Consider the following 11,737-nt stretch of genomic DNA (forward strand, 5'->3'; position numbering starts at 1 on the left):
TGAAGTTGGCGAATTCTTGAATTTATTATTTTATTCATAGACGAAACGTGGTGGTGTAAAAGTTTTTCAGTCCCAGGATAAATTATTAGTGTCAATTTGTGGCGAGTTATCCGACTCAGATCACCAGACACTTCCCTTATCTCCCCCAAGAAACTCAACCATCATCATCTTCATCACCATCACCATCATGATCAGTTTGAATTCAAAGAAGTGGTATGAACATTACTAATTCAAAACTCTTTTCTCTCCCAGACGGAACACGGTGATGTTAAAGTTGTTCACTCTGAGGAAAACGTAAAAGTGGTATCGATGAACGGCGAGCTGTCCGACTCAGATCACCAGAAACTTCTTTCATCTCCCCCAAGAAATCCAACCATTAACATCATCATCACCATCGTCACCATATTAATCATCATCACCATCATAATCATCATCATCATCATTAAAGTCGTCATCACTTAACTGAATTCAAAGAAGTGGTATGAACATTACTAATTCAAAACTCTTTTTTCCTCCCAGACGGAACATGGTGGTGTTAAAGTTGTTCACTCTGAGGTAAAAGTAAACGTGGTCTCGATGTACGGCGAGCTGACCGACTCAGATCACCAGAAACTTCCTTCAGCTCCACAAACAAAACCCAAGTATCCTCATCATCGGTCCGAGTTCGAAGACGTGGTCTTTACCTTACCAGAAGAACCAACGACAAGTGAGTGAAACACGTAGGGCAGATCATTTTTAATGTTCATGACTGTGTGTGAGTGGGGGAGAGGGAGGGGTTGGGTAGTCGGACCAAAATTGCCCAAATTCAAACAAAAGGAAAACAAATATTTCTAACTTGTTGACAGCTTCTTCTTTCATAAATTATTGGGTTCAAGGATCGCATGGGATAGGATACAAATTTCAACCCATACAAGTCCACCCCTTGTTTGTTTATTATTTGCTTAATGCGTAGCTACAGTTGTTGGTGTATGTTAGTCGACTGATTCCCGTCGCATAAATCTTACCAGTGATGGTAACTTTGCCATCAAGGGCAACTACCATGGTAACAGGGCTCAACAGCCAATCAAAATCAAGGTTTCCAGGGTAGTTGCCATTGATGGCAAAGTTACCATCAATGGTGAGCTTTGTGCAACGGAGCCTAGTTGCGGAAAGCCCTAAATATTATTGTTTTTTTTAAAACCTTTTTTCCACATCAAAGATCCAAACGATGCCATAGTGACGATACCCACCTCAGCATTGCCAAAGCCTAACGAATGTAATACCACGAAGGAGCAAAGAACCAACGCGGAGATTCTCCAGGAATTGAGTTCTACCGGTCTGGTAAGTGATGCCTCCAAGCCCTCTGTGATTCTAGAAAATATCAAACCAGGTGGTGTATCCTTCGAGGTCCGTATGACCACGGTTCGTCCCAAGACAGCCAAAGGGCAGCGTGTTCCCAAGCCACCCCGCCGCCTTGAAAGCCTGGAGAGGGAGACGGACAGCGAGAAACGACAAAGAATGGAGGAGATATCCGCAAAGATCAAGTCGAAGCAAGAGAAAGCCACACTCAAACGGCAGGTAGGCAACCCGGCTACTTGATTTTCCGTGACAACATACAAAATGTACAAGTCAGCTACGATGGATCGACATGCCTACAACAACATTTAACAGAAGAAATTTACTTCAAAAAAAAAAAAAAAAAAAAAAAAAACAGAGAATGGGTGAGGTCCAGTCCGTTCATAATTATGCTTCCAGAACATAATATAAGTACCATTCTGTAATGCCTATAGAAAAATAATATTTGGTACTTTCTAGTATGTTTTATGTCAGTGGGTGATTACAAGTTCGGGGATGTGGCTGGTGTTGGTGTTTTCACTACACCAACACCAGCTTACGACACTGAACTTAAAATCACCAATAATGCTCGCACTGCTCAAAAGATGATGCACAACAAGATAATGAAATTACCATATATAAGTTGATCTTTTGAAAGTCTTTCGATCGTGTTTTTTGAAGAATCTGCAGGAAACTCGTCAACAGAAGAGGCAAGAGAAATCTCAAAAGATCAAGGAGGCGGTGCATGAATGCATCGCTGCAGCCCTTGACATTGATACGACAACCATTGTCAAAAAGACGGAAGCGGAAAAGGAAGAAAGGACAGAGGCTATTCGTCAAGAGCAACAGGATGAGCGACTCCAACGTCAGGATATCACGAACGGACGCACAGTACTTGCCAGAAAGTCCAAGGAGTTCAGTCAGTTTGGGTTGCCAAGTGAGGTACGTTTTGGATGTTACTCCTGCAATACAGGCAACTTTATTCTAGAGATAAACCTGTAATGATACACTTCAAGTAAAAAAGGCTCCTACTTTCATGTGATTATCATGATGAGTATAGGAGGCGCGAGATAGAGTAGTGGTCTCGTAAACGCGAGATCTTGGTTTCGAGCATTAATCCTTATTACCAAGTCCTTTGGTGAGGACTTTAAGCCGACGGTTCTCTATTTAAACCTGATTTTCTGTCTTCCAATTTAGAATTTCACATTATCTCGCACAAACTATATGTGTCAGGTTAGAGAAGGACGCTTGATTTTACAATCTATCGCCAACTGAACCTGCAAATCGACAAAAGAATGATGATTCAATAAGATATTGATTACAAAGCCGATGCTTCGATAAATCATTACTTTACGTACTTCAACATTTACTTGATCTCTTTAAGAACTGTACATCTAAAGAAAGAAGAAACCATTATATCTGAGCAAATTTCTTGTACGCTCTTGGAGATAGGCGCCACTTAGCTGTAAATTTGCATGAAATCTCCAATAATGAAAAGTGATAACTAAAAACAAATGGAAATCATGTATCATGTCGAAATAAGAAGATATTGCTGAACAGAAAAACGCACAATGTTTGACAAGTTCATAAAACTATCCGAAAGAGATCTAAATTTGAAGTAATCGACTACTCTAGTAAAATCATATCTTCAGGTTCGTAGTAAAATCATGTTTTCACGTTCGTCTCACTGCTTCCAGGGCAGCGTTTCACGAAATAAACCGTCATAAGTACAAGTTCACCGATATCTCATTGAAAGGCGTGTAGTTTAACACACGTTTCAATGGGATGTCGGTGAACTTGTACTTATGACGGTTTCATGAAACGCTGCCCCAGATGATAAGTGATGACTCGTCATATTTGTTCTCTTTACAGACATCGCCTATTGAAGAGGACCTCGATAGAATCAGTACATACCATGGTAGCGATGAGAGTGTTGATGAGAACACCGATTATCTCAAATCTCTTAAGAGAGAGGATAAATATGATGACTTCTTTGACGCTCCAAAGCAATTAGAGACATTTATATTTTAGGTTAATTACTCATCTGTCTAATAGAAACATTCCTTTCCTGAAATGTACGATACAATTCTAGAAGAAAATGAAGTTATACTTCTCTTCCTCAAGTTTAGAATCTAATGAAATATTCTTCAAACCATTCAGTACCTAATTAACAGTCTATTTAAACTCAATCGCAATATATGAATCTACGAGAGACATAAAGCAAATCCTTTCACACATTATCAACTATAGAACCAAACATAGAAATGCTATTACTGAAGTAAACGTGTTGACTAGATAGAAAAATAACAACAGTATTGCATTGATTGCTTGGGTTGGTTAAATGCTAAATGCGTATACGATGCTCCTGTGATTTCATTTGCAGAATACATCGAACAGTCATTGACGAAAAGAGAAGATTTAGCAATCTTTAAAAACCGAAATATCAGTTTTCTTGAACGTGAAATACAAATACAAATTAGATTCAAATGGCGGTGACTGTTTATAAATTAGTAAAAGCTATTAAAGGTAGCGCAAGACAAGTTGCACAATGAAACATGAAAGAGTAACATAAAGTAAATTGACATGAAATTTTAACACAATGTAATGTGCGTTTTTCCTTGTATTTGTTTGACTCAGAATACATCAAAGCCAGTAAAAAAAAAAGTGTCGCGTGTGATAACTTTAGCGATGGCAAAGTAGAAAGATGATTTGTATTTCTGTCATTTTATAATAGTCCTTTCTGCAACCACCATACAATACAAAACTTGACTTTCACCCTTCTTTCGTTTGCAAGGGCTCAAAAGTTTAACATCTTTAATAACAACATCATTGTTATCTACAGAAGATGTTGAAACATTTTACAAAGGGCAATTAAATGAGAAAATTCCCTTCTTTTTCTTTAAATTACATATTTTGCTAATTTGAATGGCCGAACATAGTTGATGTACAATGAAACATAATTTCAACTGACCAGTGCCAAGGACTGTGAGAGATATATAGATGAAGTGAGAATTTTATTTTTATGTTATCTCTTACAACCATTATCATCATCATCATCATCTTTAACATCAACTATATTACCATCATTACAGTCATCATCATAATCATCACCAACTACATCTGTATCGTCATCTTCAACATCAACTATATTATCATCAACTATATCACCATCATAATCATCAAAGACTATATCATCATAAACAAAACTGTCATCAACTATAGCAATCATCATCAACATCAACTATATTGAGAAATGGTGGAAAGATGTCCCAGATAAATATGACAACCCCAACCAAGGGAAACCATGGATAGGAACAACAGTATAAAAACTGAATAATCCTGGATCAAGTGAGTTACAAGTGAGTTATATCATCAACATCACAAACAATATCATCATCATTTCTTGTTCACCAGCAACATAACCATCTCCATCTCCATCAATCTCATTTAAATCCCCACTGCACTACTTATAGCTACTTGCGCCCTCTATATAGCAAACAATGCCTAATTGGTGCCTGTTGATCCCCCATGATCCTCTTTTTCTTATGGTAATTGAGAGCTGCTTTGATGAGATAACCACCCGTCAGTGACCTTGCAGGGAGGTCTAATCCCCCTGGCCAAACTAGTGCAGTTCACCTCATTCTTCCTCAAATGATTAGTTGTATTTCATAACATTTCCTTAATTCGTTTGTGATTCTTAGTCTACTCCTGTTATTTCTCCTTTTGAAATCATATACAACAATCACTTTCCCAGCATTCAATGAAGCACCATCAATAAATGCAATTCAAATTTTTGGCATATAAGTTTATATATTCTTTTATATTATAAAAATTGCACATTTTTATACAACAAGTTACAACAATAAACGTAAGTAAATGTCCTTGATTGATTTTCAGATTTTCAGAGAAGTTGACATATCTCAAAACTCAGCAATTTTATAAGCTCCATTGAAATGAAAACTCCAGACTGGTAGAGTCTGTAGAAACAACATCATATTGGATAGGTCGAGCTTTTCTAAACAGGGAATCAGGATTGTGAGTTATTGCAGCACAATGCATGGTCAGTTGTCGTTCAACAGCTCCCTGCACCACACAGCTCTACTACTCATTAATCAATAGATTTTAAACATATTTAAACAATGATTGGCTGCTACACAAATTTTCAAATTAATTCTCTTGTATCAATCACACCTATCAAATAAAATGAATGGAAAATGTAAACTTAGAGTAATCAAAATCAGAACTGTTACGGGAATTCATTAGACTGCTTTTCCGGATTAATTCTGATTTCGGGCCTATGACTGTTGTGGTACTATATGAACAACATCAATAGTTCGTTGATGTGCGTAATGAGGCCGCGATTGGCGGAAGGAGATGAATAAAGCACTTTCAAGATGGCCACTTATACATGAACCTTGTCTACAGTGATCTCTTATTTATCCGTTCATCTGATCTTTCAACATGGTGGCAGCGGTCAAAAGAATTGCCATATCTATTACTATTGAACTGCAGATCACATAGGGCAAGCAATAATCTTGAATGACTTATGAAAGATTGATAAGGGACGGTTTTTGAACTGCCGACAATCACACTGCACAGCCAGCAGAGTAAACTCACAGCCGCGTCTCCAATATGACTTTGTGTCGGCGTAAGGTTGCGCACTATATTACGCGGGAAACACTACGAGTAGACTAGTGTATTGACTGTCAGACTAAAGCCCTATAGGCCTACATTCAGGACCAGAACTGATGCGGAGGCAGAACCAGAGCCTAGAGGCTCGCCAGGAGCAGAGCCTAGAGGCTCGTCAGGAGAAGAGCCTAGAGGCTCGACAAGACCAGAGCCTAGAGGCTCGACCGGGACCGGGAACAGTACAGCTCTAAGGCCGCTACCTCGGACTTCCAGCCCTGCACTGCATTATGGTTTTGGAACTAGCCGCCACTCGGACCCAGAGCGTCGTGTTGCGGACCGTGCAAGTAGATCCAGGTTATGCTGGACTTGGCCGGATCTGATTGTGGAATGAAAACTAGATTAGACTCTCAATCAAATGGACTATAATCTAAGCAGACATATAAATGTTTGGACTCGGTTTGAAACAATTAAACCATAGATAATTAATGTGCTTTGTTTGTCGTATAAAACTGGACTAGAGTCTAGATCTAGTCTAGGGGTCTAGATCAAGACCTAGCCTAGATAGATAGTCTAGACACCTTTTTCTAGTCTAGACTCCACTTATGGATCTAGACTAGACCGAGTATGAGAATGAGTATGACTAAGAAGGTGTAATTTGATCAAAATCTACTTTCACCTTGTTCTATATTACTGGACCTGGTCTAGACTAGATGTGTTTACTTTAGACCTTAACAAGTCCAATTTCTACATGTGGACCTGTCCTAATTAAGTGAATGATACACATATCTCTTACATGTATGTAGAAGTGCTGATGTACTATTACTAAATACTAACTTAGATCTAGATCTAGTGGTGGTAGACTCTACTGCCACTGGTACTATAGACCAAACAGTGGTCCGCGGTATCCCCTTAAAGCGGGTCCAGGACCAGTTGTCTTTGCTAGACCAATTACACAAGGGGGTCTAATTGTCTATGGATCTAGACTTGATATATTTTGATACATTTGAACCTACATTTTGAAGTTGTACATATAGATCTAGTCTATAGTGTAAATGCTAATTGCTATGTAGGCCTACATGTCGATTTAAGTCACAATTCATGTATTACATGTAATTACCTGTGTAGTCCAAGACCCCATTGTAGAAACCAGGACCATGGCTCGCTATCCAGAGATGAAGTGGGACCCTCAGTGTGGTCTCGCTGAAGAATTCACGTTATTTCAACAGCGAATGGAACTTTGCCTTCTCGATAATGAGATAACTGATACTACAAAACAGGCAACAAAAATAAAGATAGCTCTTGGGAACGAAGGGTTACGCAGGATAAACGCCTCTAGCCTCAGTGTAGAGGATCAGAAGGACCCAGGCAAGCTATGGGCCCTAATCGAAGGCCAACTGAATGTCAAAGTGAACTTCAGGATTCATCGTCTCGAATTAATGCGATACAAGCAGATGTCTGGAGAAACGATCGACGAGTTCGTCAATAGATGTCGGAGTAAGGCAAAGGAATGCAAATTCACCGAGGGGGAATTGAGTGAAAGACTCATAGAGCTGGTGATTTCGTCTACACAACTCGAGTCATTTCAGAAAGACCTACTCGACAAAGAAAAGGGGTTCTCAATTGATAAGCTTCTTGAAGAAGGCCGCAAATATGAGGCCATTCAAGTCGGTAAACAGTGCCTGCAGACGCTCCACACCATTGGAAGTGGGAACATTGATGCTGTTAGTCACGACAGTAGGCAGAAATGCAGGAACTGTGGTCTTTCACACCTTCCAAAGAGGTGTCCAGCCTTCGCGGACCTGTGCAATTCGTGTGGCGTCAAAGGACACTGGGCGAAGATGTGTCGAAAGACGAAAGAACAGGTCAAACCGAAGATCCCTCCTAGACGTCCACCATCACAAGACAGGTGGAGCTCACAGCAGAGACAGCCCAGAAACAGGCAGTATAGGCCTACATCCTTTCATAGCAGGAACCAGCGTAAGGTTGACGAAATTGGACCGGACGACACAAACCAACCGGACAGTGGGGAATGTGAATTCCACATGATACATATATCGCTAAACTCTATTGACTCGGAGGAGACCGAAGCATATGCGAGTATCAACATCATATGTCCAGACCTGAGGGGTCATCATCGCCTCAATGCAAAGGTTGACACAGGAGCCAGCGGTAATGTTCTGCCACTGCGGACGCTGAAGGACATGTACAGGGCTCGATGGAAAGATGTTATCCGTCCCACTACTACGCGACTATCTGCCTACGGAGAAACGCCTTTACGCTGCTTAGGCACATTGATGATGTCGATGATGTATGAAGGGTCGCCTTGGGTCGTAGACCAAACATGGTATGTTGCGGACGTAAAGGGACCAGTCATTGTCGGACTTCCTACTTCCAGAAAGCTAGGGATTGTTACGATTCACACAGTAGAACAACAGATGGGCCTGGACAGTCCAAATGATCTTCCTCCCATCAGGTCAGCTAAAGACCTACAGGCGGCTTACCCAGACCAGTTTGACCAGATTGGGAACTTCAGTGGCAAGGCAACGTTGCACTTGAAGAAGGATGCAACTCCATCAATTGATGCGCCTCGAAAATGCAGCATCCACCTGAGGGACAAGCTCAAGAAAGAGCTGGATCAGATGGAAAGTAACGGCATCATTAGGAAAGTTACTCATCACACAGATTGGTGCAGTTCCCTCACCACAGCCTTGAAGAAGGATGGGTCATTGCGAGTCTGCCTTGACCCCAAAAGGCTCAATCAAAACCTGAAAAGATGCCCTCACAAGATTCCAACTCTAGAGGAGCTCAATCCTGCATTCTCACAGGCCAAGTACTTCTCGAAATTGGACGCAAAGGCAGGATATTGGTCAGTCCACCTGGACGAAGAATCGCAGGAGCTTACTACATTCAGATCACCATTTGGAAGGTATTGCTTTCGCAGACTTCCATTTGGACTTTCGGTGAGTCAAGACATCTTTCAACAAAGGATGGACACAATCCTTGCACAGGCGCCAGGCTGTGAAGGCATAGCTGACGACATAGCTGTATTTGGCAAGACTGAACAGGAGCATGATGATAATCTCTGGAGACTGATGGGAGTTGCACAAAAAGAAGGTCTGGTGTTCAACAGTACAAAGTGTGTGATCAAGGCGAGAAGCATCAATTTCTTTGGTTCACTGTACACAGACAAAGGCATACAACCAGATCCTAGCAAGTTGGAGGATGTCAGAGAAATGCCTACACCACAGAACAAGGACGATCTCCAGCGAGTGTTAGGGATGATGACCTATTTATCACCATACATCTCAAACTATGCTGAAAAGTCAGCAATACTGCGTGATCTTCTGAGGAAAGATGTTCCCTTTACCTGGCAGGAGGACCATGAGGAATGCTTTCAACGATTGAAATCAGAAATTTCAGAAGGAAAGTGTCTACGGTACTATAACCCCAGTGTCCCAACAGTACTAGAGGTAGATGCATCGCTCAAAGGACTTGGAGCCTGCCTCCTTCAGAATGAAAGACCAGTCGCATTCGCATCAAAGAGTTTGTCAGATGCACAATCAAACTACTCAAACATCGAGCGAGAGACATTGGCACTTGTTTTTGGGATCACACGTTTCCATTCATATCTGTTTGGTAACCAGTTCACAGTCTACACTGACCACAAACCACTCGAAACGATCTGTAGAAAGCCCCTGGGGAGTGCGCCTCCAAGATTACAGAGGCTTCTCGTCAAAATACAGGGCTATGATTGTGATGTCCTATACAAGCCCGGAAGTCAGATGACATTACCAGACACACTCAGTAGGTTGCCAAACCCCAGAAAGAGAGGAGACGTCATCGTTGAGCTCCATGTAGATGAAGTCATGGAATTAGAAGAGAATCATGACAATGATCTGGCAAGCTTCACACCTATGAAGCAGACACAGCTGCAGAGAGAGACAGCAAGCGATCCAAACTTGAGGCAGCTGAGTAAAATTATTCACGATGGATGGCCAGACGTGATTAAGCAGGTTCCAAGCAGCTCAAGGATTCACTGGTCATACCGAGAGGAACTGGGTGTCGCCAACGGCATTATCTTCAAAGGAAGACAGGTGTTGATACCTTCAACGCTGCAATCAGACATCCTGGAGCAGCTACACACGAGTCATATGGGTATAGAGAGAACTCGTAGACTAGCAAGGGACACGGTATACTGGCCAGGCATCAATAAGGATATTGAAAACCTTGTCAAGACTTGCCCTGCTTGCCAGGAGAACCAGGATCGGCAACAACCGCCAACCGCACGAAGTTCCAATGACGCCATGGACAAAGGTAGCCACAGACCTGTTTTTTCTTGATGGAACTGAATACTTACTCATTACTGACTATCATTCCAAGTTCCCTGTGATCAGGAAAATGCACAGCACCACAAGTGCTTCAGTTGCTACCGTAATGAAAGAAACCTTCAGCCTCCTGGGAGTGCCCTCCGAAGTTATATCTGATAACGGACCCCAGTTCATTGGAAAAGCTTTCAAAGACATGTGTGAGTCATGGAACATCAAGCACACCACCTCATCGCCGAGATATCCGCGCTCCAATGGCCTAGCTGAGCGGATGGTACGCACCATAAAGTCGATGATTAAGAAGTGCAAACAGACAGGACAAGATGTCCAAAAGGCACTTCTCCACCTTCGAGCAACGCCTCAATCGGACCTGCCATCTCCTGCCGAGATGATGTTTGGGAGGCAAATGAAGACAACCCTTCCAGGTCGCCATGATCATGACAGACAGATGAGCGATGTCCACGACCAGCTCCAGCGAAGGCGGGATGTGATGAAGACCGACCATGACAGACATGCCGGTCGGGTACTGTCCCTCCTGAAGGTCGGCCAGAAAGTCAGAACTTTGCATCCAGACGACAATACATGGCTGCCGGCTGAGGTTTCAAGAGTTTGCCCAGAACCAAGATCATATGAAGTGACAACACCAAATGGCAGGGTGTTAAGGAGAAACAGGTCCCATCTGCGAGAGATGCCGATACAAATAGAGACGGCAACAGCACCCACACCAGGGACAGAGCATCTTCCAAGAGAGGATGGTGACAACTGCACAACACCCGCAGGAACACAGGATTTCGATGGTTCAATCCCTCGTTCTGATTCTTTTGCCTATGTCACACGATATGGTCGCAAGGTTAATCCCCCATCTCGTTATCAAGAATAAAAACTTCATCGATTAATAGATTGATAAACAACAACTATACTTTATTTGTTTAATGATTTAGCATACCCGGTAGAATTACATTGATGATAGTAAAACCTCATATTTGACATCGGGTGATTCAATTTCTTAATCAGTATACATGTATATAACCAAAATGTTTTATATAACTGCCACGCTTAATATTGGCTATCTTTCAACAGAAAATCTCTTCTGTATATAGAACCGAATTTAACAATTGTATGTCGTGCTCGTGCATGATATTTCTTCTCTCCACACAAATGACCAGGTATTATAGTTTTGTTACGCTGATTTGTCGTATTGCTAAGTCCTAATTGAAATGGGATGAAAAACGTTTTTTCACAGGAAAATGTTGTTTATAACTGTTTGCCAGAAAGCAATATGGAATCACTTTAGTTTATTCCAGCAAAAGTTATGTAAATTATAAAAAGTTGAATTACATTATACAAGTATGTCGATTCAGCGACAAAAATATGCCTGTTATAGTGGAGGACACTATTTTACCATTCTAAAATTTGTTTTTCTTGTTGAAAGGTACTTGTAAGTTTTAGTTGAACAGTTTTTAGTACTG

General features: G+C 41.4%; 2 protein-coding genes across 2 annotated transcripts; both read left to right on the forward strand.

The window, feature by feature from the left end:
- The first annotated feature begins 7,097 nt into the window (after positions 1–7,097).
- On the forward strand, positions 7,098–10,283 carry LOC115920531 (uncharacterized protein K02A2.6-like). The gene has a single exon (XM_030976403.1). The coding sequence runs from the start codon at positions 7,098–7,100 to the stop codon at positions 10,281–10,283; it is 3,186 nt and encodes a 1,061-aa protein (XP_030832263.1).
- A 94-nt stretch (positions 10,284–10,377) lies between these two features.
- Positions 10,378–11,148, forward strand: LOC115920532 (uncharacterized protein K02A2.6-like). Its single transcript, XM_030976405.1, has one exon. It carries the CDS (start codon positions 10,378–10,380, stop codon positions 11,146–11,148), a length of 771 nt encoding a protein of 256 aa, XP_030832265.1.
- The last annotated feature ends 589 nt before the right edge of the window (positions 11,149–11,737 follow it).

The sequence above is a fragment of the Strongylocentrotus purpuratus genome, unplaced genomic scaffold (genome assembly GCF_000002235.5).
Source record: "Strongylocentrotus purpuratus isolate Spur 01 unplaced genomic scaffold, Spur_5.0 spur5_scaffold_9, whole genome shotgun sequence".
Taxonomy (NCBI): domain Eukaryota; kingdom Metazoa; phylum Echinodermata; class Echinoidea; order Camarodonta; family Strongylocentrotidae; genus Strongylocentrotus; species Strongylocentrotus purpuratus.